At 43.6% G+C, this 27,349-nt stretch overlaps 1 protein-coding gene across 1 annotated transcript in view; it reads left to right on the top strand.

Annotated features, from left to right (window-relative positions):
• The window catches only part of CA4 (carbonic anhydrase 4), a 32,668-nt gene extending 7,914 nt beyond the window's left edge, over positions 1–24,754 (top strand). Inside the window, exons 2-8 of the mRNA XM_079955839.1 lie at positions 15,575–15,628; positions 16,466–16,636; positions 18,470–18,633; positions 19,871–19,960; positions 20,252–20,315; positions 22,095–22,258; positions 23,169–24,754. Of these exons, the coding sequence (XP_079811965.1) occupies positions 15,575–15,628; positions 16,466–16,636; positions 18,470–18,633; positions 19,871–19,960; positions 20,252–20,315; positions 22,095–22,258; positions 23,169–23,360 (899 nt within the window). The 3' untranslated portion in view covers positions 23,361–24,754. The remainder of the gene's footprint in view (positions 1–15,574; positions 15,629–16,465; positions 16,637–18,469; positions 18,634–19,870; positions 19,961–20,251; positions 20,316–22,094; positions 22,259–23,168) is intronic.
• The last annotated feature ends 2,595 nt before the right edge of the window (positions 24,755–27,349 follow it).

The raw sequence follows: 27,349 nt of genomic DNA, 5'->3' as shown, positions 1-27,349 counted from the left end.
TTTGGGATGTGCTCCCAATGAACACCAGGCAAGTACCAACATTGTTGGCATCTAGGCATCTCCAAAAAACTTTAATTTGTTCACCTAGACTGCCCCCCTGAGGGTTGATGCAGCTATGTTGATGAATTAATCAATCAAATAAACAAACGAACATATATTACTGTCAGCCAACCATGAAAATAACTGTACAAGAATACACACACACATGCACGTGCGCGCACACAAACACACACACACATGATCACAGCCTCCAAAGAACAAAGGTGAAAGGTTAGGAGCTTATCACCATAACAGCAGGTCTAAGAGCTATGGCAACATTCAGATATATTCCCACCTGTTTGCTAATGTATTTATTAGACCCCCCTCCCTTCAAGGAAGGTACTCAAAGTATATGCAGGGATCTACTATGAAACTGCCTCATAGGGGGGTGAATCAATTGGCTCTGTGATATATTTCATATTTCTTCCATGAACTATTTGTTGATTTTATGCTCCTCATCACCAATAAATAAATCAGACTGTTTGTACTGGCTCCCCAGGGCTTAAGGAAGGCATTTTCCTCATCGGCTGCTATGTGATCCTTTATCTGGAGATTCTGGGGATTGAACTTGGGCCGTTCTGTGTGCTCTGCACCACTGTGCTATGGGCACAAGAGGAATGGATGCAGAGCCAGGTGGGATCGAGGGGAAGTTTCAGGTCCATTGGAGGGAGGATCCCCTTTTTCCAGATTCAAGCTATTGCCTTTCCCATTTAGTGAGGTATAAACTGGGGGGTTTTTTGTTTTGTTTTCATGATAAAAGAACTCAGGGTAAGGTTGGAGTGAGTGACATGTCAACCAGTGGATTTAATCTGCGGCCAGTTCAAGATTGACAAATATAAAAATTCCTTCCCATATAACACTCCATTCGCTTGTAGAACTCCCAGCCACAAGATGCAGTGATCTTGCTTTGACAGCTTTTGAATGAAGTGTCTGGCCAGTTGGCAGAGGAACCATCTATCAGTAGTTACTCGCCATGGTACCCAAAGCGAACCTCCCTGATTAGAGACAATCAACCCCTAAGGACCAGATGCTGGGAACAACCATTGCTGGCGGGAGGTGACGCTTTCATGAGCTTCAGGGAATTCCCCGCTGCCTGCTTTTGTGATAGTTAAGGTACAGCCTTCTCCCTTTTTCTCCCATGGATTTTTTTTTTAAAGAAATGCATGCAACTACAAAAATAGATTTTCCATCAATTTACATGACATAGTGCAGTATGACAGGCCCCTTCCCTGAAGACCTTACAATCTAAAATGGAAAGAAAGCACTAGATAGATCTTTATCTGATGCAGGAAGGCACACTGGAGGTTTTCGTAACCATTCCGTACAGAATCCCTCCATAGGCACGGAAACTTTAATCATCAACTTTAACATCATCAAGTCAATTGCCAAAGAAGCGCCATCTCCCATGATGACTTCTCTGTGTGATGCAAGGGAGGCTCCTGCTGGCTTTGTTTAAGCACCCACAGGAAAGAATGCCATAGGACCAGTTGCCTTTGCCACAGTTTGGGAGAAGGTGCCCTCTTCAACCTAAGAGCAAACTGTCCCCCAGGGAGGAACTCACCTTTTGCCTGAATTTGTTTATTGTTTCATTTAAAGTTAGCTTGGCTTCCTCCTTCAAGTGAGGGGGGTGGCGAACCACACACAAATAAAGCCTCAAACAGGAGCTTACTGTGCCAGAGGCATCCTACTGATTAGAGAATGTCAAGAGGTAACTCTTTGCACAAATGGAAGGGATGTGATCTCTCTCACACACTCGCTGCCTATAGCATGCACATGCTAACGGTGTAGTATTTTATTTGCTGTGCATACGACAGCACTGTTCAGGTAGGCAGAAAGACACCTAAAGGGGGGAAAGAGAGAGTGCTTATAAACACAGATAACAACTCTAAATCCTAGATTAAGACGATTGTCCGTGCTTTGCACTGGGCTTTCCAAGCATGGCCAGCCAGCTGGTTCTCTGCTCCAAGTCTGCTTTAAAGGAGTGGTGGGTGATGAAGGATGGTGCCACGCACTGGATTGGCTCTGTCAATGTGCCTGCACAGTACCGACTTCCCTGCAGGCAAAAGTGCAGCTAGGCCAAAAGTGGGGTTGCAGATATTGCTGCTCTGTCGGGTGATGGCCACCGCTTGCAAAGTGCTGTGCATTCTTCCCGAATGATGTGATTTCAAATTGTGGGGGAGGGTGAAACAGGTCACCAGATGATGTCATTGAGACAGCATGTGGCTGACAGGTGGGTGGTCCTGCCCACCCATCAAACGTCAATTCCTGTCCATCCAAACTAGCATGACCAATGGTGAGGAAAGATGGGAGTTGGCTTTGCTGGCTAGAGTTGATGGAAGATGAAGCCTGCATTCTCCACATCCTTGCATGACAAGTCTCCAGGATCAAGATGGGGACAGCCACCTGTCATACAAACTTGTGGGGACAGGATGCTGGACTAGATGGGCCATTGGCCTAACCCAGCAGGCTCTTCTTTTGTTCCTATGAGCGCTACTTTGGGCGTGGGAAAGATGCGACAATTCTTTACCACTGAAGCATTAACAAAATTAAGTTCCGTCTTGTTAAATTGATATAGGTGTGTCCTTTGCCAATGAGCAATTTGTAGGCAAGAGGAATTTAAAGTGCCACATTGAAAGGATAGAAGCACAACAAGCTTTGTAGTTTAAAAAAAGTTATTATTTGTGGGGTTGTGTTTGATGAGACCAATATGCCTGGGAACATAACTGCCCTTAAAATGAACTCCACCATTTGAAGCTCTCAAAAGGATCCAGAGTGTCACTACTTGCAACCCAACAGTGTTTCCATACTTCAGAAGCTGCAAGGCCGAACGTTTTAGAGTAGGATGGGGGAAAGACCCCTGCCTTAAGCCCTGGGGAGATGTTGCCAATCAGAATTAGATGGACTGTTAGCCACTTAAATAACACAGATGGGAACCCAGAAAGAATATTCCTGATAACACTTTATTGAGCTAACTTAACAAAAACAGTGTATAATTTGAATAGAATGCTACAGAGATGCCTTCTCGTTCTTAGCTCAAGCCTTCTACATAGTAGGAAAACTTTTAACCAAACATATAAAGGAAAAACTGCACAGTCAATCAAAGCATGTGCTACCTCAGTGAAGATCATGCCTGGTTGCTAAGCAACATCTCTAACTACCCCCTTCTTGGCTAGTTCCCATAATAAAATGCATTTTTGTATGGCATTTTCACTAATATATGCATTTTAATGCACATTTCCCCCGAATATATGCCTTTTTTGTACATATCATTTGGCTGAAGAACTGCATTGCAAAATTCAGAGAAGAGTGAATTTTGTAGGATGGTTGTGTTTTGATTCTCATATTGTTTAGGAAAGTGTGAATTCGGTACATTCACTTTTAAATGTGAACTGAGTCAACTTTCTCCCCCATCCCCAAGCACACATTACAGATTGACACACATACAAACAGAGAGAGAGGTGCCAGTATCTAGTGGTTATGGCTTTCCTGTCTTGTGAATTCACAGAATTATAGAATCATAGAATTGTAGAGTTGGAAGGGACACCGAGGGTCATCTAGTCCAACCCCCTGCAACGCAGGAATCTTTTGCCCAACATGGGGCTCAAACCCCAAACCCTGAGATTAAGAGTCACATTCTCTACCAACTGAGCTTTTCCCTGAAACATGTTATTCCTTGAACCTTAATCAATGTGAAGGGCTGCAGTCACTCACGTTTGTCCCTCGGTGGTAGGATACCTGTCTTGCATGCAGAAGGTCCCAGGTTCAATCCCCTGCAGGCAGGACTGGGAGAGAACCCTGCATAAAATCCAGGGGAGCCTCTGCTAGTCAGTGCATACAATACTGAGCTAGATGGACCAATGGCCTGGCCCAGCATAGGGCAGCTTCCTCTGTCCTTGCAATGGGCATGGTGCTTCGAATGGCACACGCCTGACCCAAATAGCTTACAACTGGCGGCTTGGCAACAGAGCGGCTGGGGAGAAGAGCCTCATTATGCTTGGAGAAGTATGAGGGGACTTTGTTTTGTCCAGCTCCCAAGCAGAACGATTTTCGCTACAGCAGCCGCACAGCAGGGATCGAGTTTGGCCTGAGCCTGACAATGGAGCTGATAAGCACAGGAACCACGTAAGGGGAGTCAGAGCGGAAAGGAATGTCCACAGAAGGGCCAAGACACGTCCCCATCTGTTCCTCCCTATTTGTAATGGGGACACTGTCCAAAAGGAAACGGTGGTGGAGAGAAGCCACAGGGAGTCGTTCCAAGGAGTCGGTTCTGTAGCTGCAGCTGCAATGCCTAAGCAGGCTCACATACCTAGGGACCTCAGCTGGGAGGAAAGTGCTGAGGGAAGGTTAAAGGGAGGTATGGATAACCCCACCTCCAAATGCCCTTTTAGCTCTGAAACCCCGCAAACATGCTAATCTTTCCTTGGAAGGAAGGTGCTCCGCAATTCTGATAAAAGTTGTTTTTTTGCCTTGACCTTCCCCTTGCCCGAAGCTCTGGGATCTTTTGAGAAACAAAGCGACTGTATGCAGCACATAAAATGTGCCCCCCGAATAACCCCTCTGTCTAAATGTATCTGGGGGTGGGGAATAATTCCCCCACCCCAATGAATCCTAATCTCCAGATTCCCAAAGGGTAAATATATATCTAGCTTTTGTGGAACCTGGAATATACAGACACTATGCTTTTCATTTTTTCTTTCTGAGAAACTAGCTTGCTCTCCCCGCCCTCCAATCACCTGTCTACTCTCCCCCCAAAAGAAAATTCTATTATTATTATTATTATTATTATTATTATTATTATTATTATTTATTACTTATTTCCTGCCCATCTGGCCGGGCCTCCCCAGCCACTCTGGATGGCTTCCAACAGGGTATTAAAAACACAATAAAACATCAAACATTAAAAACTTCCCTAAACAGGGCTGCCTTCAGATGTCTTCTAAAAGTCCGATAGTTGTATCATTTCATTGGCATCTGGTGGGAGGGCATTCCGCAGGGCAGGTGCCACTACCAAGAAGGCCCTCTGCCTATGTCTCTTATGATTTTATTGTGTTATTTCCAGTTTCTGTTCCTCAATAACTGAAACTCCTCTTATGATTTTATTGTGTTATTTCCAGTTTCTGTTCCTCAATAACTGAAACTTTGACACGCAGAGGGAAAGGCTGTTGCTCACTCAGTGATTAGAAAACTGAACTCTGCATGTGCTCAGAAATACTCCTTCTCTAGGGTGGTGGCTTGGTACTGAAACAGGGCTGTGAGCCACAGTAAGCCACAGAAGAGCCATAGCTCAAGGTTAGAATGTCTGCTTTGTACACAGGTGGTCCCAGGTTCAGTCCCAAGCATCTCCAGGAAGGGCTGGGATTATTCTCCTTCTGAAACCCTGGGAAGCCGCTGCCAGTCAGTGTAGTGATAATACTGATCTTGTATAAAGCAGCTTCTGATGTACCTATGATCTTATGCTGTTGTTAACAGCAGCTGACCGAGATTGGGAAGCAACATACATATTTTTATTTTTATCTTGTTGGACAGAGTTGTACAAGTTCTAATTTTCCTCCCCCAACTCCTGGCCAAGTCTCCGCTGATAACCTAAACACATGCTCATAGCTACAATTTAAAGAACACACATATTTGCTTGTTATTGTTATACAGGAACCAAACCGAGGGGGGGGGGGTTTAAAGCTAGGAAATGGGAAATTCAGGTTACTAAAGTCGGATCATCTGCTCAAGTAGAAAGAAAGAAAGAAAGAAAGAAAGAAAGAAAGAAAGAAAGAAAGAAAGCTGGCCCTAGAGTCCCCACGAGAATGGAAAGAGCCAGAGATTTCTATGGGGTTACACAATAGTTTGTGGGGACACCTTTAGCTGAAGGGACTAATATGCAACACTATTTATTGATTTAGTCATTGCCTTCCTCATATCTCAAGGCAACTAAAAGCAGTTAACAACAACACAGAAAATAACATCAGATAAATTTGAAAACAGCATGAAGGAGGCACCTATGGCTGAGACCAAATTTGTCCGTCTGAGAAAATGTCTTCATTTTTTTTCTGGAAAGTGTATATAGTTGGCACCTGAAGTATCTCAACAAAACAGGGGCTGGTAAGGGGCTAGGCAAGGCTCCTAAATTCACACTTCCCAAAGCAACAAGCAAAACAAAACATATCTGTCCTTCAAAATAGGTTCTTCTTCAAATTCTGGAACTGTTCTCCAACCAAAAACTGCACAAAAATGCATATAGTTGCGGAAATCATGGTGTAAAAAAACCCAAAAAACCCTACATTTTATTAGGGGAAATATTGCTTGAAAACATGCAAAATCGCATATTTGAAGACATGGCTTCCAAATTTTCATGCATTTTATTTTGGCGTTTTTAAACAATCTGCAGATTGACTTCGAAATGGGGTGAAGTGAACTTCATGGGGGGGAGGGACGAAGAAAAAATGAATTGGCCGGATTCACCCATCCTTAACAAGGACAAAGGATACAAATCTATGTGCATATGCAAATCTACAAATCTATCACTGCCAGGCGCACACAGGATATTGTACAGTTCTGGTCCCTCCATCTAAAAACAGGCAGGCAGGCAGGCATCAAACTGTGCTTCATGCAAACTGCGAAGCCAACAAATCCCACAATATTAGCAAAAGAAAGAGAAGTACATGGTGGACACATTAACACTGCATGGCCTCAACCTGAACGATGGCTGTAGTATTGCTTAGCTTCAGGAAATGAAGCCCTTCTGAGCAAAGCACCATTAACAGCCACCTTGGAAACAGCATCGTTTAATTTGTATCAGAGCAGCTGATGAAGGCAGAAGCTGACACAGTTTTACTACATAAATTAAAAACACTTTGCTTTGTAAATCACAGTAATGCGCACATACACACACTTTACAGTTGGGGAGGGAGGTACAGAAAAAGGCAAGCAATGCCAAGCAACGTTCAAAGCCCTTTTAGTATAGCAAAAACAGGACGGGTTATAAAATTATGCATGAGGTGAGGAAACTGGATAGAGAGAAGTTTTTCTCCCTTTCTTGTAATACTATTTTTACTTAACTTGGAGTCTTTATATAGGCCACTTAATGACATTCTTCTCTGGGCAGCTCAGAACACAAAAGAAGGGTCTCGTTAGTGATTCAGGAGAGACGGAAACTCCTCCTGTCTACAAATTACTCTCTGGTGCAGGACACATCTCTATACAACTAACAAGAGGGCAATTTTATTTCTTTATGATGTTTCAGTGGTAAATAATTACTGCAGCTTTCCCACACCCGAAGTGGCACTCTTCGGCTTGGGTTCCTCTTTAGATTCTGCTGCTGCTGCTGGGGAAAAGCCATAGCTCAGTGGTAGAACCAGGGCCGTTTTTAGCAGATGTGGCGCCAGGGTGCAAATATCCACCCAGCGGCCCCAAATAGTGTTGGAGTAGATGTAGCTGTGCACTGCCAGCCATCCGGGGCGGGGCGCAACTCTCCCCCATGCCACTGCAGGAGAGCAATCAATCAATCCTTTATTAGGCACAGCAAACCGCACATTATAAATCAAACACTGTATACAGATTGTAGAAAATATGAATTCAGCATAACAATTTGCATAAATAAAACTTTATAACACTACCACATCACTGACCATTCAAGAACGCAGGAGAGCAATCCCTGCAGAGGCTTGGGAGTGAAGTTGCGCCCCTCCCAAGCCTCGGCAGAGGAAAGCGCAGCTTCCCTCCCAAGCCTCCTCAGGAGGAGAGCAATCTCCGCAGAGGCTTGGGAGGGACGCTGCACGCCCGCCAGCCTTATGGTTGAAGGGGCGCAGCTGGCGGGCTTGCAGGGAAAGGGGAGGCCGCCGGCAAAGCTGTGCAGCTCCCCCACTTGCTGGGGCGCCCATGAGAGGCCAGTGCCCTGGCGCAACGCACCACTAAGCCAATTCCAATTTCCTTTATTCGACCGATAGTCAGAGATAAAACACAATACAGAATTATAAACTAAAACATCATGGGGGTACATAAATAAGGTAGGGCCACAGTACTAAACCTCCTCTTTGCTGCTCGACTGAAACCTAATTTATGGTCAATTAATGGTATTCCTTTAGAGCAGGTCAGTTGCTTCAAATACCTGGGTCAGGTTGTTAGATCAAATAGGTCCTTCTTGGCGCACAGAGAATACATAGTTTCGAACGCATCGAAAGCAGCCTTGGTGATTAGAACCCTGTACTCCAAGAAACAGGCACAAACTGTCAAAGTTGCCTTGCGACTCTTTAAAATGAAAGTCCTCCCTCTTCTGCTGGTGGGCATTGCCTTGGGCTCACGTAGGGACTCTGAAAAATTAGAATCTATCCAAACCCAATTCCTCAGGGCCATACTCAGGATCCCCCCCTCCGTGGCAGGTGCGATCATGAGATTGGAAACCGGTTGTCAAGCCTTTAGGTATGTGGCCCTGAAAGCGAAGTTATGGCTATGGCTCAAGCTCTGTTTCAGACCGGTGGGTTTGGCCCCCTTGATTGTGAGGGATAACTTTACATCTCCATGGGAAGGGGAGATAGTGGAGGAAGTGCAGAAGTGTGGGTTGTCCTCCCTTTATATAGAGTCCATGACGTATAGCCACGCAAAGGTGGTGATCGCCCAAAGATTAAGGGATATTGCCAGACAGGAGGACATAGCCCGTGTGAAACCTGGGTTGTTTCTGGGGGAGCAGATGTATCGGGCTGCTCCAGCTCACTACCTGGCGGATATCCACTACGTGGAATACCGCAGACTATTTACCGCGGCTAGGCTGAATGTTCTTGGCACGACTAAGCCCTATGGGAAAGACGGCTCTGGGTAGAGCATCTGCCTTGAATGCAGAAGGTGCCTGGTTCGATCCTCGGCATCTCCAGGTGGAGTATAGAAAATACAGAGCAAGATGGACTAGGGATCTGGCACACTATTAAGCAGATTCCTATGTAGGTAATAAAACAGAATTTTAAAACAAAGGAATGTGAAAGCACAGTAATGTGATCAGCAGGAGATTTGGGGCTGACGAAAAGAAGCATGGTGTGCCAAAATTAAGCTATGGAACTCAGTGCCACAATATGTGCTGATGTACATCACAAGTTGTGCACATGCTCTTGTTTACTCTGCATCCAGTGTGCTCCCGTCACTGGTTTAGGAAGCTGTGTACACATGATCATGCCACAATCCATGTCTATACTGTCACTTCCTATGAAATGCTACATCTGAGGTATTTCCCCCCCTAAAACCGGATTTGATCCAAATTGAGAAAAAGAAAGACCTGGCTGTGTTTTAAGCTAGTAATAAAAGGCATGATGTCTATAAGCAGCAGCAAGCAACTAGTTTCCAGTTTGGCCAAGCAGAGGAGCTCTGAAAAGGCCATAAGAAGGGCAGGAAGGCAACAGACCTTTTTTCTATTGCAGCTCCGTAGCAAGAAGTACTCAGGTAGGCTGCTCCTGAACTTGGAGTTTCCACATAGCCATCATGGCTTGTTCCCCACTGACAACCTTCATGAATTGCTCTAATCCCTCTTTAGAGGCTTTTAAGCCACACCCCGGGACGCAGGTGGCGCTGTGGGTTAAAGCCTCAGCGCCTAGGGCTTGCCGATCGAAAGGTCGGCGGTTCGAATCCCTGCGGCGGGGTGCGCTCCCGCTGCTCGGTCCCAGCGCCTGCCAACCTAGCAGTTCGAAAGCACCTCCGGGTGCAAGTAGATAAATAGGGACCGCTTACCAGCGGGAAGGTAAACGGCGTTTCCGTGTGCGGCTCTGGCTCTGGCTCTGGCCAGAGCAGCGATGTCACGCTGGCCACGTGACCCGGAAGCGTCTCCGGACAGCGCTGGCCCCTGGCCTCTTAAGTGAGATGGGCGCACAACCCCAGAGTCTGTCAAGACTGGCCCGTACGGGCAGGGGTACCTTTACCTTTACCTTTTAAGCCACACCCCAAAAGCACCTGAGGTTCTGCATTGGAAGTTCCTCTCCCCTGACCCACCTTGTCCTTCCAAGGCATGCAGAGGTCTCAAGGCTCCACTTGACAGCCCATTGTTCATGGCTGAGCTATTTGGCAGAGACACACACCTGGGGAGGCAATGCTGTTTCCTCACATTGTCCCGAAGAAAACAGGCAGGACAAAATTGGAAAAACAGAGTGACTCCCACCAGGAACAAGACTGGAAAAGGGGCAGATTTGTAGAATGGGGATTTGTAACTTTTTCCTTTGGTCTTTCAGCTATGTGACTTGAATGGCTTTGGAAGCCTCCATATTTCCCCCCCACTGCTCTCAACAACCACAGTAGACCATGATTTAAACAAAACAAGCAAATAAAAAAAACCCAGACATTAGCTCTGAAATTTGAGAAAGAGGATAAAACTTATCAGATACTGATTAGAAGGATCAGAGTCACACAAACCCTAATCCGCTTAATAATATTTGTAGAAATGGACTTTTATTTGCTTTGGCCAAAGGTTTTATCTTTACTTCTAGTTTTTCCCGATCAAATTAGCATCACTCAGCACTCAGGCTCTGTGTTGGCCCCTAATTAACAAGGTGGAGAAAGACCTCTGTAAAAAGATAATAGATTGGGGAGTGAGAGGGAATAACAAAGGCATGGATTTTTGCTGTGGAAAGACTGAGTTCATTTCAGCTCAGATACTCAAAACAAGGTCCTGGGCTCTTTGAGCACGGGTGTTATATGCTGACAAGGCCTCACTCCTGTCAGCAATCGTGCTGCAGCATTCTGCACTAACTGCAACCTCTGGACGAAGCATTAGGGAAACCCCTCACAAAGTGCATTGCAGTAATCCAGCCTTGAAGTAGCCGATGCATGAATTAGAAGAACAGCTTTGCAAAAAAATGTGACTTTTAAGCAAAATCATGTACAAAAGTGTTTATATTAGAGTGTCAGACTAGGACCTGGGAGACCAGGGTTCAAGTAACCACCCAAGCCATGGAACTGCAGTTCTAGACAGCTGGAGGGCATTAGTTTGGCAAAGACTGCTCTAGATGCTTAGAGATGTAGAAAAAGTACTGGGACAAAGGGAGAACAGAGAGAGGGTTGCGCTCAGAAAACACACACACACAAACAAGAAAGAACCCTCTTGCCCTCCAGAATGCAGGCACTTGCATTAACCACTTAGACCCCGCAGTTTTAAACAGAATCTCTTTTCCATTCCCTCCAATTTCAGGCTAACTCAAATGCTGACATTGCAAGAAACAAGACGCCCTGGGAGAGCTCATCTCACTGAATTATTGAGTGAGATCAAAATTCTGCTGACTGGGGAAATGTTATTTTGCTGCTTCGGTGACGACCTTTAAAGGACCTCTCCTTTGCAAAGGAGGCACATTGGGACGATATTGGGATGGTGCACAGCCAGGGTTCAAGGTTCAAGGGGGAACCACAGCACAGACCAATTCCAGTTTAAAAAAACCTGATTTTTGGAATATTTATAACGACTTTCGCGGAGGTGGAAAAGGTTCAGAAAAGGGCAACCTAAATGATCAAGAGGGTGGAAGAACTCCCCCATGAGGAAAACTTGCAGCGTTTAGAACTTTTTAGATTATTTTTTTTTTAGATTTATTTTTTTAAAATATTTATTAAGAATTTTTCATTTACAGTAAAAAAAAAATGAACATAACATTGCATATCACATATTTTCTTATCACTTCTGGACTTCCTCGCATCTCCCGCTCCTACGTTCTAATTTAATACACTTAAAACAACAATTTATTCCCTTATCTCCATCCTTACTGTCAAATTTCGAATATATTTCAAATTTTAGATACGTTTATTCCAATCCTTACAAAAGAAAATTTAATTTAGCCTAATAATTATCTAAAAAAAAAACATAGGTTTTTCATCTTATATTTAAATTATCTTCATGATTTACTTCATCTATTTTGATGGTGCCAATTTGTCTAAAATCAAGCATCCTGCTTAACATTCATACAGTTTACAATATTTTTGCAGATAAAGCTTAAATTTTTTCCAGTCCTCTTCAACGATTTCTTCTCCCAGGTCTCGGATTCTGCCAGTCATCTCAGCCAGTTCCATGTAGTTCATCAGTTGCATCTGCCATTCTTCCAGTGTGGGTAGATCTTGGGTTTTCCAGTGTTTAGCAATAAGTATCCTTGCTGCTGTTGTTGCATACATGAAAAAAGTTCGGTCTTTCTTTAACACCCCTTGGCCGACAATACCCAAAAGGAAGGCCTCTGGTTTCTTAAGGAAGGTATACTTAAATACCTTTTTCAGCTCATTATATATCATTTCCCAGAAGACCTTCACCTTAGGACAGGTCCACCAAAGGTGAAAGAACGTTCCTTCATTTTCCTTACATTTCCAACACTTATTATCAGACAAGTGGTATATTTTTGCAAGTTTGACTGGGGTCATGTACCATCTATATATCATTTTCATTACATTTTTTCATTACATTACATGCAGTGAAATTCAACCCAGTAGTCCACAACTTTTCCCAGTCCTCAAACATAATATTATACCCTATGTCCTGTGCCCACTTTATCATAGCCGATTTAACCGTTTCATCTTGTGTGTTCCATTTTAACAGCAAGTTGTACATTCTTGAAAGTACCTTGGTCTTAGGCTCTAGCAATTCCGTTTCTAATTTCGATTTTTCCACCTGGAATCCTAATTTTTTATCAAGTTTAAAAACTTCTTTAATCTGGGCGTAGTGTAACCAATCTCGCACTTTGTCTTTCATTTTCTCCTGACTCTGCAATTTCCAATTGTCTCCTTCTTTTTCTAATATTTCCCAATACTTTGGCCATTTGGCCTCCATATTGAGTCTTTTTCGGGCCTTAGCTTCCAATGGTGAAAGCCACCTTGGAGTTTTATTTTCCAATAAGTCTTTATATTTTGTCCAGACATTAAACACTGCCTTTCTGACAATATGGTTCTTAAAAGCCTTATGAATCTTAGCCTTATCGTACCATAGATATGCATGCCAACCAAACGCATTGTTGAAACCTTCCAAATCCAATACATCAGTGTCCTCCAGAAGTAGCCAGTCTTTTAGCCAGCAGAAAGCTGCTGCTTCATAATACAGCCTTAAGTCTGGCAGGGCAAAGCCCCCTCTTTCTTTCACATCAGTTAGTATCTTAAATTTGATTCTGGGCTTTTTGCCCTGCCAGACAAATTTGGAAATATCTCTCTGCCACTTCTGGAAGCATTCTGTTTTATCCACAATCTGTAATGTTTGAAACAAATACAACATTTTTGGCAATACATTCATCTTTACAGCGGCGATTCGGCCTAACAAAGAAAGTTTCAATCTTGTCCAACTTTCTAGATCTCTCTTAATTTCTGACCAGCATTTCTCATAATTATCCTTAAACAGATTTAGATTTTTTGATGTTATATTTACCCCTAGGTATTTCACTTTTTTAACCACATTTAACTCTGTCTCTTTCTGAAACCATTCTGACTCTGTATCTGTCAAGTTCTTTCCCAATACTTTAGTTTTCTGTTTGTTTAATTTAAATCCCGCCACCCGGCCAAATTCTTGGATCAATTGTAATTCTTTTTTCGTACTTGGCTCTGGCTCCTGTAGGGTCAAAACTAGGTCATCTGCGAACGCTTTCAATTTGTATTGTTTCTCTCCGACCTGAATTCCTTCAACCATCCGGTCCCCCCTAATCATGTTCAAGAGCACCTCCAAGACCGAAATGAATAACAATGGGGAGATAGGGCAGCCTTGTCGTGTTCCCTTTTCAATTTTAAACTCTTCCGTAATCACATTGTTAACTATCAGTTTAGCCTTTTGTTCTGAATAGATTGCCTCTATCCCATTTTCAATGGGACGCAGGTGGCGCTGTGGGTTAAAGCCTCAGCGCCTAGGACTTGCCGATCGAAAGGTCGGCGGTTCGAATCCCTGCGGCGGGGTGCGCTCCCGCTGCTCGGTCCCAGCGCCTGCCAACCTAGCAGTTCGAAAGCACCTCCGGGTGCAAGTAGATAAATAGGGACCGCTTACCAGCGGGAAGGTAAACGGCGTTTCCGTGTGCGGCTCTGGCTTGCCAGAGCAGCAATGTCACGCTGGCCACGTGACCCGGAAGTGTCTCCGGACAGCGCTGGCCCCTGGCCTCTTAAGTGAGATGGGCGCACAACCCCAGAGTCTGTCAAGACTGGCCCGTACGGGCAGGGGTACCTTTACCTTTACCTTATCCCATTTTCAAAGCCCCGTCCCACTCCCATTCCTTCCAGATTTTTCTTCATAAATTTCCAAGAAATGTTATCAAAGGCTAGAACTTTTTAGATTAAAGAAAAGTCAAGTAAGAGGTGACATGATAGAAGTTTATAAAATTATGCACAGCAGGGATAAAGTGGACAGAGAAAAGTTTTTCTCCCTCTCTCATAACACTAGCACTTAGGGATGTCCAATGAAGCTGAATGTTGGAGGATTCAGCAAAGATTTTAAAAAGTACTTCTACATGAGGCTATGAAGCTCACTCCCCCTGGAGGCAGTGATGGACACCAACTTGGATGGCCTCAAAAGAAGATTGGACAAATTCATGGAGAAAGCAGGGGAGAGTTATCTTGTGCTCAGGTCCTGGTTGTGGATTTCCCACAGACTTCTGGGTGGTCACTGTGAGAAGAGCTGGACCAATGGCCTGATCCAACAGGGCTCTTCTGATGTTCTTAACTTAGGTCCATTTATGACATTTGCACCACACTTTTCCCTTGAGGAACTCAAGGCAACATATATGGTTCTCTTTGCTATTTTCATCCTCACAAGCTTGCAGGAGAGGTTAGATGCAGACGGAATGGCTCCCTATTTCCAATACTCAGGATATGGGTACCATTGCTTAGGGAACCTAGGGCTGCCATACGTCCGGACATCGCTGGGATTCATCCCTTGAAAGTGGTGTCCAGGAGGAATTTTTGAAAAGCCGGCTAAAATGTCCTGGAACATCCAGCCATATGGCAGCCCATTTCTTAAAGCATAGGTAAAAAAAAACAACAACCTTCTGATCTTAAAAAAAAAAAATCTCCACAAGGTTTGCAGAAGTTCATAAGATCTTTGGGAGAAAGGTACTGAAAAACAGCCTAATGAGGTTCTGAGCATGCTCAGTGGCTGTGGAATGCGGGCTGATTGTTGTCAGGGGGAAGGATAGAAAACAAGCTTGGGGAGATGAAATGGAGTATTCAGGAGGAAGGCATCACTGACTGAGTGGAACAGTGAACTCCAGCACCCTATACAACATCTATTTGTTTAAATATTTGTTTAAATATATTTCAGATGCTAAACTATCACAGAGCCACTTGGGGCTTGGCAATAAGGGTTCTAGAAAGATACTGTCAGTTATGAGGAAACTGCTGCCATTTCCATTTGTGTCCCCCACTTTTGCACTATTACAGGAGATATTGACTGAGAAATTATCTGTTTTTCAAAGGTGCAAAGTTTCTGTTCTCATTTTAATTACAATTCTTCTCCTTTGTTTCTACTCATGTGTGTCGTGACTGTTATAAATATTTTTTTAAAAAATAAAAAAAATTATTGACTCCCCACCCCAAAGAGTTAATTGTCTAAAGGCTGTTATGATCTCTCTTACAGGAGAAAGCCACTGGTGCTATCTGTCACAGCGGTGTCAAAACCAACACTGTCTAGGTAATTCATAGCAGATTTTAAAAGAAAACACAAACCTCTCAATCGTCTTGTAAGTGTGCTTAAGTTAGTGTTGGGTTGGGGTCAGGGTGGTGAGCCCATTCTTGGCAGCAGGCCCAGATTGCTCATCCATGTACCAAAAAGAAGACAGAGATCACTATTGCAAGGAGAGTGGCTGGAAGTAGGAACCAAAGTGTAACAGGGGTTATTGCATGGAGGGAAGCAGTCCTGGGGAACACTTAGAGTGGCCACCACTTTGATACCATTGTAAGAGATGCACATTCACATAAAACTCTTTTGCTCTATACTCTAATTTCCCATGTACATCTCTGATAAAGTCTGTAGTAGCATGGCTATCCAGCCCCTCTGCTACATAAATGGGTCTCCAAACAACAAACTATGGTTCCCAGGATTCTTTGTTGGAAGCCATGGCTGTTTATAAAGTGGTATGGTACTGCTTTAAATGTCTAGTGCAGATGGGACCACAGATAAGTCAGCAAAACAATTGTGCTAAGGCCTTTTGAAGCAGCCAGGTTTTTAACCAGTTACCTTGGACAATACAGTGATGACATGTACTAGCCTTCCCAAGCTGGTTATTCTAGATGTCATTGGACTAAGACTCCTATCAGCCCTGGCCAGCATGGCTGATGGTCAGGATGATGGTAATTGTAGTCCAATTATTCTGGAGAGCACAAGGCTGGCATCTGCATTCCTAAGGCTGGCTAATATTTCAAAAAGCCTGGTTTGCAGAGAGCCTGGTTCATTCAGTGGCACAACTTTCTCCAACTCCCCCCCCCCCCCGAAACAATCTTCCCCTCCTGCCCACGGCACCTTTGACAGAACCCCGCCACTGGGTACAGGAATTCGAGGAGTGTGGAAAAAGTCAACAGTCTCCTATCAACATCCTCACCAACGATGTGAAATACGACTGGGACCTCAAGCCATTCAAGTTTGAAAAATACAACGCCAAGCCAGAAAAACCCTGGACAGTAGTAAATAATGGCCATACAGGTGAGAAGTGAAAATTTTAAGATATAACCTATTGTACTGCAAGAGTAACCGGTGTGGTGTCCTTAAAGTGTTCCCATGGGACTGCACCTCTCATCAGTTAAAGACAGGATCAGGACCGACCGACCTATGCGGCCAGGTGAGGCAACTGCCTCAGGTGGCAGGATCCACAGGGGCAACAGATTGGGATGCAGATCATTCTTCCCCATCGCCCTTGTGCTCGATGTAGATCTTCACTCACCCCTTCTTCATTGGAGGGGGAGGGGAGCACCATTCTGAAGGTTACCTCAGGTGCAAAGATGTCTTGGGCCAGCCCTGGCCAATATGGTCAATGACCAGGGAAGATGGGAACATCTGGAGGGCCACAGGTTGACCACTTCTCTTTTAGAAGATGCAGGTGGCCATGGCAGCCACCCTCTCTCAGGAGCCATTCCCTCCTATGGAGGAATGGGGGTACCTGCCAATTTTGGCTTCTCTCCGTTTCAAGCTTAAGTTTGGTTCTCCACATATCTCCATCAGTTGGAGGTTGTTGTTGTTTTTTAAAAAAGTCCCCCTAGAATTTCATCAGCATTTAAATGTGACTTTCTCCTGATATGCACATATTCCTCCTAATACATCCGAACACTCTTTCAGAAAGTGCAGATGTGGTAAGTTCATCCCACCCTATTCCTGTGACTGTGATTTCTTTTAAATGTTTTCATTATGGATTTTAAATTGATGTAACCTGCCCTGAGACCCACCGCTGCTGGGTGTAGTAGTAGTAATAATAGCAGCAAATAACAAGAATTATTACCGGTAATTGTAACAAGAACATTACAATAAACTGAACTGAATTTATCCCCCATCACTACTCTTATATGAAAGAGAAGAGTTGTTGCCACTGGCACTTTTTAGGAGTCTCTGTATTAAAAAGAACTTCACACTTTCTAAAAACATTGTGTGAACTGAAACACAGTGGTCCTTTCAAATTCACGCGTATCCAGTCTGTAGAGCATGAGACTCATCCAAATTTTATGATGCAGTTCTTCAACCAATGTTGACATAAACACATTTATTCAATGTGCAAAGTGAATATCTTCATGAAAATCATACAAACATGCATTATATTAGGGAAAGTTAGAAAAAAACCTATGTATGCCAGTCAAAACTGCAAGCACTAAAATGTTGATTAATTTTTGTGAGAATTTTGTTTAAAACCCCAAATTGCTGCAGAAATTGGGACAACTGAATTTAATATTAGAGAAATGAGCTGCAAGATTGACTGTTGCAATATTTTGGAAAGACCCCATTGCTAATGCGTTTGAAACTTGGTACTAACAGCTATGGTTTGTCGCTTTGATGGAAAGACTTCACGAAGGAAGGCATGTAGTAATATTACTAAAACTGATAACTTTGATGTGGTATGGCATTGTAAAGTATGCTTCAGCGAAGTAACATAGTTACCAACCACTTGCTCCACACGGCTCACTCTGGAAAGACACTCTGGGTTAACAAAAATTTTATATAATTGATATATTCACATTGAAAACAAAGAAGTCATGACTGAGTGGGATGTGAGTGCCATTTGTTCATTGTCACCGGTGTATTTGTTTTATATGAAACCAATAAAAGACACATTTTTTTTTTAAAAAAAGAAAATATTAGAAAGCAGAGAAAATATGAGAAACAGAGACCTCTGGTGTGTGGCATCTGGGCATGGCTTGGCTAAAATGGCCTGGTGGGGGCAAAGGAGGTCTGTGGGGTGGATGTTCCCCCGCAACCCCCGGTGTATAATGATAACATGTTTTTTAAAATAATGAATGACCTGAAAGGCCACTTCTTTTTTGCTTCCCTCAGTCCAAGTGAAGCTTGATGAGACAGCAAAGATCGAGTCAGGTGGCCTCCAGGGGAAATACAAGGCGGTGCAGTTCCACTTCCACTGGGGAGACAGCGAGGGGAAGAAAAGCAGGGTGAGCCCTGGATCGGAGCACAGCATTGACGGGAAGAGATATGCCATGGAGGTAAAAACAAAGAAGTTGTGCAGGGATTCATAACATGTCCAGTAAACTCTTGCCCCAGGGCCCTAATTCCAGAGCTCCCCAGACACCCACAAAGAAAGCCTTCTCCACTCGCTTCCAACGTAGGGATTGTTCTGGACAAATGTGCCAAGTGTGCACTGAGGCAACTTGCATGGAGCATTCACACATACAACAATAATTTTTAGCATCCTTGCTATGCATTGGAGAAGCTTAAATACTGAATTTGAAAACTGAATTAATGTTGCACTGGTATGGGAACTGGGCAAACTTGCAAACTTATATAAGAATGGAATGGGAGAAACAGACCAACCAACCAACAAACCCAGAATGGTTTTATTAGTCACTGATCTCCTTGTTTAAAGTTTTGTAATCTTAGGGTGATACCTAAGTATGGCTAATGTCGGATTAGACCAGATGAAATTAACGGTCACGTCAAACACAGGTCCATGAATTTCAGTGTATCTACTCTTAAGATGCATGCAACCTTCTTCTTCTTCCTATTATTATTATTAGTAGTAGTAGTAGTAGTAGTAGTATCTCACCTTTTCTCCAAGGAGCTCAAGGCAGTGTAAACACTTCGCCCCTTCCCTGTTTTATCCTCACGACAACCCTGTGAGGTATGTCAGGCTAAGAGAGAGTGACTGTACCAAGGTGACAATCCAATGGGCTTCGTGGCTGCATGGGGATTTGAATTCTGGTCTCCCAGGTCCTAGTCTGACACCCTACCCACATTGCCTCTCAATGGGTCTACTTAGAGTCTCTTGCTTCCAGATCTGAAAGTTTGTTTCAGATAATATACAAGTAGCCTCACTTATATTGTATAGTGGTACCTCAGGTTACATACGCTTCAGGTTACAGACTCCGCTAACCCAGAAATAGTGCTTCAGGTTGAGAACTTTGCTTCAGGATGAGAACAGAAATCGTGCTCCGGTGGCGCGGCGGCAGCAGGAGGCCCCATTAGCTAAAGTGGTGCTTCAGGTTAAGAACAGTTTCAGGTTAAGTACGAACCTCCGGAACGAATTAAGTACTTAACCTGAGGTACCACTGTATATGGCTTATGTGCAAAATATATGTACCAGTATATTTTCCTTTGTGTAAAGTTTTATCCTTATCAATGTTCATTCTTAGTTTTCTTGTTTCTTCTTTAAAAGTTCAACATTTGTAAGCACAGTACTGTAGAAAAAGGTCTCAGTCTCTCTCCACCTGCCTCCCCCCATAGCTTCATATCGTCCACATCAAGGAAAACTTTCAAACTATACAGGAAGCGCTCTCCAAAAACGGCGTAGCAGTGCTGGGCTTCTTTATAAAGGTATGGAAGGGATTTGGGTTCACTTTAAAACTGGCAAAGCAACTAGAATTGGCTTGGGTTGTAAGAATCATGGGGGCCATTTCACACTTTCTGGTGTGTTTGCAAGATAAATTTCTACTATCCATGGGGAAAATGCTTACATGTGGCTCTTGGGAGATTGCCCAGAAGGGAAAGTGGTCATTGGGCTGAAAAACGGTCCCCCCTCCCTGCAATCCATGCTCTAGAAAATAGTACAGAGTTAAAACGGGGCATTAAAATTGTACCTTTTAAAAAAATAATGTCTTATTTCAGGATGGCAACGAAAATGAATTCTACGAACCTTTCATTTCAAAGTTAAAAGACATTCCTTTCAATGGTAAGACTTAATGGAAACTTTCTCTTTAAAACAGCAGCAGAAACACTCAACTCTTTGATCCATAAACAAGGTCAGAAAACTTCGTGTTTACTCTGTACTTGACTTTAGTCTGGCTTTTAGCACCTGAGGGATATGTTTTCTAGGACTCACCTTATTTTTGTGATTGTAAGTTGCTATAAACTGTTTTTAACATTGTTTTCGTTGTTGCAAGCTGCCCCGGGACCTTACAGTGAAGGCAGGGTAATAAAATACAATATAATAATAATAGCATCACAGGGAGATGTAAATACATAAGGACACTTCCCTCCACAAGTTCTGATCATTGATCCATTGAGCCCAGTGCTATTTACTCTATAGAAGACTTGCCACTTATTGGGAGAACAGCTTCTTCGCATGCAGAAGGCCCTGGCTTCAATCTCTGGGCGACTCTAACAAAGCTAGGAACATGCCCTGTCAACTCAGGAAAGCCACTGCCAGTCAGTGCAGACCAGGAATAGAGAACCTTAGGTTCGGGGACCAACTGTGCCCCCGCCAGCCTCTCTGTCTGCTCCTCAGAACTTTCCCCATCCCTGGCCTTGATTCAAACCAAAAATGCTTTTGCCTGGCTGGAGTGTGTTCTTTGAACTCTAATGAAGTTGGGGTTTGTTTTTGTTTGTCTGGATGGAGAATGCAGAAGGCTGCAAAAAGGTATGCTGAAATTAGCCTATTGTACACATAATAAAATTGTACTTTAATTGCCCTACCCATTTTGTACTGCATGCTACTGGCAGAAAGTTTCCCAGAAGGAAATGCAGAAAAAAAGTTCCTCAATCCGAGGTCTGCAGACAATACTGAGTGAACTAGATAGACCAATGGCAGCTTCCTGGGTCCTCCAGAATCTCAGGCAAAGGTCATTCCTATCATGTTCACTTCGGTTATCTTTTTTAAAAACAAACTTGAGATAGCAGGGATTGAACCTGGGACCTGTTGCATGCAAAGCAGGTGTTTTTCCACCGAGCTAGTCTCTCTCCAGCTTCATCATGGCCTTAAGCACCTTCTCATGTGCATGGCTGATTACGGATGGATGGTTCTGTCCATTTCAGTTATTCTCAGTGTCTCATTTTGCCAATCTTAAATACAGATCTCCGCATTTTCTATAGCAAGATGCAGATAATACAGGATACATGTGAAGCTCGGCTAAGAAATACATTTTTGTATGCAGTTTTGGCTAACACACACCTTTTTGCAAGCATTTTATCTTAATGCAGAGCACTTTTGTATGCTATCTTAACTAGCATACTCATTTTTATGTACTTTTCTATGTATTTTTGTTGAGTCAGAGAACTGCGTCACAAAATTTGGATTACTGCAAATTCCGAAGGATGGCTGTGTTTCAGTTCTTGTATTGCTTCAGAATAGTGCAAATGTGATCACTTCAGCTTAAAATGGGAAATGAATCAAATTTCTCCCCCATCCGTTACTGCTCATGCATCTCAACAGATCCTCAGAAATACCACTCCTAACAAGGAAAAGATACAGTAATCATCTGAATTCCAGTTGCTGGGGAACAGAGCAGACGGTGGGGGCTAGGGCCCTTGAGTCCACCTTGTGGGTTTCCTGAGAGGCATGTGGTTTGCCACCCACAGGGCTTATCTCACAGGGCTTTTCTTACAGTCTTCCTTAAACTGCTTTTGAAAGACATCAGCATCAATAAACTTACAGAACTGAAGGCAGTTGCCAGAGTGACGATCAGAAAAATGTGCCTTGTACGAAACAATAACTCCTCTCTGATCTCTCTAGGCAATGAAACTGAAATGGGGGCTTTGTGCCTGGACGCCCTCATCCCTAAAAAGTCAGCCCTTGACAGCTTTTATCGGTACACCGGCTCGCTGACCACACCTGGATGCAATGAGGGAGTCACCTGGACTTTGTTTGAGACACCTATTGAACTTAGTCTCCGGCAGGTGAGACAAAACACAAGAGATGGGGCTTTACAAAAGGCATATTCAACCCTAACATGCTTAAGCCTCATCATTCAGTTCACTTAAACAGTTCTTCAGAATTATTGTTTAATTATTTGGGGGCAATTTAACAGAGCCATTGTGCTAGTAGGTAACAGCTGTGCATGATGCACTTCAATGCAGTTTAGTGCTGTCCACTTAATTCTAATGCCCTCTCTTGGGCTCTCTCTTTCAGAATATTGGCTATAGAAATGAATAGTCCTGCAAGGTGACACTGGGTTTCATCCCAGGGCAAGTACTTCTTTTTATTCAGGAAAAGGGAAATAAGAGTTGAGAAAGTTGAGGAAGGCTTTTGCTATGAATGCTGGGATCAATGCAGGCTGGATTAGGAGTAGGATGGCACCCCCACACCCCATTCTTTATCCCCATTTACCAGCCAAAATGAGACAGGCACATGGCATGATGATGTTTAGGCACCTACTAAATATGTTGCTGTTTCAGAAGCTTTCTGCAGAGGTGTAACCCATACATTTATGGAAGATCAGTTTTGAAGTTGATGGAGTGTTTTCATTGGTTTTAGAGTTTATTTGAATGGTTTTATTGCTTTAGTTTATTGAACTCATTCTTCTTTTCTCAGAATTTGTGTTCCTGTATTTCATTCTGCTTTTACCCTGGTACACCGTTTCATTGGCTTTATAACATGAAACAGCCCTTATTATTATTGTTGTTGTTGTTGTTGTTGTTGTTGTTGTTGTTGTTGTTAATGCAAACATAACCATATCTATTCAGAAGGAAATCCTATTGAATTCAGTGGTGCTTTCTCCTGGGTAAGTGGGGTTAGGATTGTAATGCTAGTCCATTGTTTTGTTTTTCATTTTTCTAATAATATTTCATTTTTCTGGTTACTCCACAGATCCAAGAATTCTGGATGAAGCTCTATTTTGACACAGACAAAGAGTGGCCAATGGTGGATAACTTTCGACCCACTCAGCCTGTTGGTGAACGAATTGTCTACAAGTCAGACTCAAATGCACTTCTCGCTCCAGGAAAAATATTGCTGCTAATACCGACAGCAACATACTTCGCTCTCACTCTCATCCAGTGAAGGGTTGGGCGGATTTTAAATGGGTTCTTAATTGCAAAGCCCCCAATCTTAAAACACGCTTGGTTCATGTGCAGCTGATCCTCACCCACCAATGGGGGATTCTGCTGATCAGAAGAGCCTGCCACCTCACTGGCTTCCATCAAGCAGGAGCAATAGCCACCTATCATAAGGCTAAAAACAAATTTGAGACCACTTCTTTGTACTGATTGAAAGATTCCTAACTGATTAATCCAATTGATTATGTGACTAAGCACGGCAGGCATGTTGGAGACTGATTTGTAAAGCACCTAACTAATCTGAATTATTGCCTTGCAACAGTAGCTAGTGTACACGAATTGGCATTTTTCTGAATCTTTAACAATCATATGGAACAGTCACTTTGTGATATGAAAATTTCTGATGACCTTTGGTTAACACAAAGAAACTAAACTTGACCTTGCATCAATGCAATGTGACACCGGCCATGTATGAATGTCTCATTAAACCATAGTTTAGTGTGACAAGAAAGAGTAGCAGCAAGGAGGAGTTTGGAAGTTTCTGCTTCTGTTATCCAGACCAGTAGTTAACTCTTGTTTGTTTGAAGCCATAAGTTTTAAACTATTAAACGTTAACATCTTAAACTGTGGTAAATAAAAACCAGAAGCAAAAACTTCTAATCTGCTCCCCATGACCATGAGGGAGGAAAAGAGGGGAGTGTAGAAGCATGATGCAGCTCATTCTTGTCATGAAAATGATAGTTTAGCCCAGCCCCCAACCTTTGGTCACCATGTTGTTGGACCAAAACTCCCATCATCCCTCAACCGTTGGATAGGTCTGGCTGGGGCTGATGGGAACTGGAGTCCAGCGGCATCTGGAGACTCAAGGGTGGGGGAAGGAGGGTTTAGCATAAGATCTGAATGTGACCATCAGCAATCACCACTGACCCTTTGCAGGGCTTTGTATACCAGGAACACCAAGTCATGCTTTGGCTCTGAGGTAAAGGGTGGTGCTGCAATACACCTGTTTTGTAGTCACTATCTTCTTAAATGCCAAGGCACTGGAGCTTCACCGCAGCTTTACAAGCAGACAAATGGTTTTCTTACTTGTACTTTACCCACTTAGTTGTCAAAAGCTTTAATAAAGGCCGAGAAAAGTGTATGAGATAGAGCTAAATAATAATATGGAAATATTTATATATTCAAAGTCAACACACAGTACTGTGGGTTGTAGCCAACTAAGTGCTACTTGGAGTAGACACACTGAATATAATGGACTTAAGTTAATTGTGTTCATTAATTTCAGTGGGTTTCCTCTGAGTATGTATATAGCCCTATATATGTGTTCTTATATTATTTAAGGAGATTTTGTTCGGGTTGAGGGTTGAATAAAACAAATAAAAGTCTGACACTGAACAAGGCTGCCTGATTTCCTCCCTTTACATTCCTGTTCACCCATAGGTGTCCCGTGGAGCTTTTCCTGCCATAACATAGTGGCTGTTCTTTCAGGAGAGCCAGCGGTGAGACTTGGAAGTCCCACCTTCCTTTCCTATGGCCTGAGGAATGACTGCTGTGGGCAACAACGGGGGGGGGGGGGGGACGGGACAGGTGAATGTGTGGTGACTTCAAGAAGGGAAAGTAGTATCGTGGGGTTCCAGGTTGGTTGTGGGTCTCCAGCAATGCCAATCTTTGACACCTGCCTCATTCCACATCCAGACTCATCAAATGAAAATCCATTGTGTACACTGCCCAATGGCCTCCACAATCCATCCTTAAAGACCACTCCCTGTATCCTAAGATCAGGGATGGGGAACCTTAGGCCCAGGCCCCTCTATCTGGCCCTGGGGACTCTCTTCAGCCACACCTTCCGTTGCCAAGCCATACCAAGGCTCACTGGCCTTGCTCCACATCCTCCTTAAGTGCTTCAGCCTGCCTGAACTCTCTGATCATGCCTGTCATTTGTCTGGATGGAGAATAGAAAAGGGTATGTGAGTGTAGCCTGCTTTACAAAGGCAACATTAACATTCATGCCTCTACTTATTTTTGTCTCTGGCCTTGCCCATCACTGGAAGGTTGCCCAGATGGGGATGCAGCTTTTGGCCTAAAAAAGGTTCCCCATCTCTCTGGGGCAGCAGGGAATGAGAAGAATTCCAGATTGCCTTCAGCTGAGCATCCAACCCGAACAAAACCGCGCAGAAGAGGCTGGGTGTTCATGAAGCTGCTTGTTCCATTCCAGCTGCCATTTCTTATTGCTCTAATTATAGGATTCTTCACCACAGCTACGTGGTAAATCAAAGCTACAGCGATGGGTGTTGGACTGTCATCAATGTCTCCTTCCCCCTTTACACATGCACACACAAGAAACAATTCAAGCGAGAGCTTTTGTTTTCCTCTCCTTTTGCAAAGCAGTTATGACAGAATAATTTGCTGCTATGTAATGCATTTCAGAGGCCAACTCCAGGGAGGTGCACTAACGAACGTAGCTATTTGTCATGTGGAGTGCCTCCATTTCTCCCATTAAATTAGCAACCCAAGCCATGCACACGGAAAAGGGGAGGTTGTACTATTTCATGGAGACTCTTGTCAAGCCAAGGAGCCACAATGGAAGGCAGCAACCTGCTTAACACAATACAATTTCAGAAATTTCCATCTTCGGTCATACTAAAGGCCTGCTTCCCTGAGTGGCCAACCAGACACGTCTTAGGGGTAGAATTTTGTGCCCAAATGTGTCCAGCTTATCTAGTAATTCTTATCACCTTAAAGCAGGCACCATCAATGTGGCACCCATGGGTGATGGCATGCCACCAAGTACCTAGTACCTGTGAAATGCCAGTAAATATCATTTCAAAGATCCACAAAGTGCAAGAGTCTTTGCTCTTTCTGCTCACATATGGGGAAGGAAATTGTTATAGCAAGGAATGAGAGTGAGGTCCAGCAATTGCTCTCCTTTTAATGCCCCAGCATAAGGCTTAGAAGGCCAGGACCTAGCATTGCTTCATTATTTTCCTCTTGCAATCTGTCCTTGCAGGAATTAATATAACCACCACTGAAAAGGCCCTGTCACAGGACAGTGCCAAGTGGGCAGCTCTCAGTGGCAGCCCCACCAATAAGGAGATAATAATATAATTGCATTTACTTGCTTTGTTCTTTATTTGCCTCACTCTATGAATAAAACCTGATAAAGAGCAATTTTATTGACGATCTGAATCCATAAAAGAACCACTGGCTTTGGCAGAGCAAATCATTCATCAAAACATTCAGTTCCTGTTTGCACTGGCTCAGCTTGTCCTACAATGAACACATCCCTTGAAACATGCCTACATTTCATTGGATGCCCTCCCTCCCTCCCATTCTGGACAAAGAAGAGGGGCAAACAGTGTCTCTTGGTGAGCAAACTGGAACAAACCAAGAGTCCCAGCCAGCATAGCCAAGGCAGGGTCAGAGATGATGGGTGCTTTCGGCTGATGCCTCTGGCATAAATGGTGTCATATACGTTCATAGGAAGGGGTGAAAAGCAATGCAAGGAGTTGAAAGGCTATGTCTTCTCCATCACATCCCAGATTCTGCAATTGCACTTGGCTATGCTGACTGGGGCTGATGGAGTTGTAGTTCTACAACATCTGGTGGGCCACATCCTCATACCTGTTGTAAAAGATGGTCTTAGGAACATAGGAGGTTGCCTTTACACAAATCAGGCCACTGGTCCCATCCAACTCAGTACTGTTAACACTGACTGGCAGAAGTTCTTCAGGCCCACAGGCAGTGCTGGATTTGGGCATGGACCACATAAGCTACAGTTTAGGGCCTCAGGTGCTTCTAAACACAATTTTTCACGTTTTGCATAAATTGTGTGGGGTTTTTTCAAAGGGAAACAGGGGAAACAGACCCTAAAATAGACATTATCATTCTGCTGTGACAAAATGATACTTAATAACTACACAATTATTTGTCAGATTACATTTATGAATCTGTGCAGAAATAACCATAATTTAGATCAAATTTTCATTAGGTCAG

This window comes from Podarcis cretensis, assembly GCF_951804945.1.
Source record: "Podarcis cretensis genome assembly, chromosome: 15".
NCBI classification, from domain to species: Eukaryota; Metazoa; Chordata; class Lepidosauria; order Squamata; family Lacertidae; genus Podarcis; species Podarcis cretensis.
The sequence above is the reverse complement of the archived record's forward strand: the minus strand, read 5'-3'. Positions and strand labels throughout refer to the sequence as shown.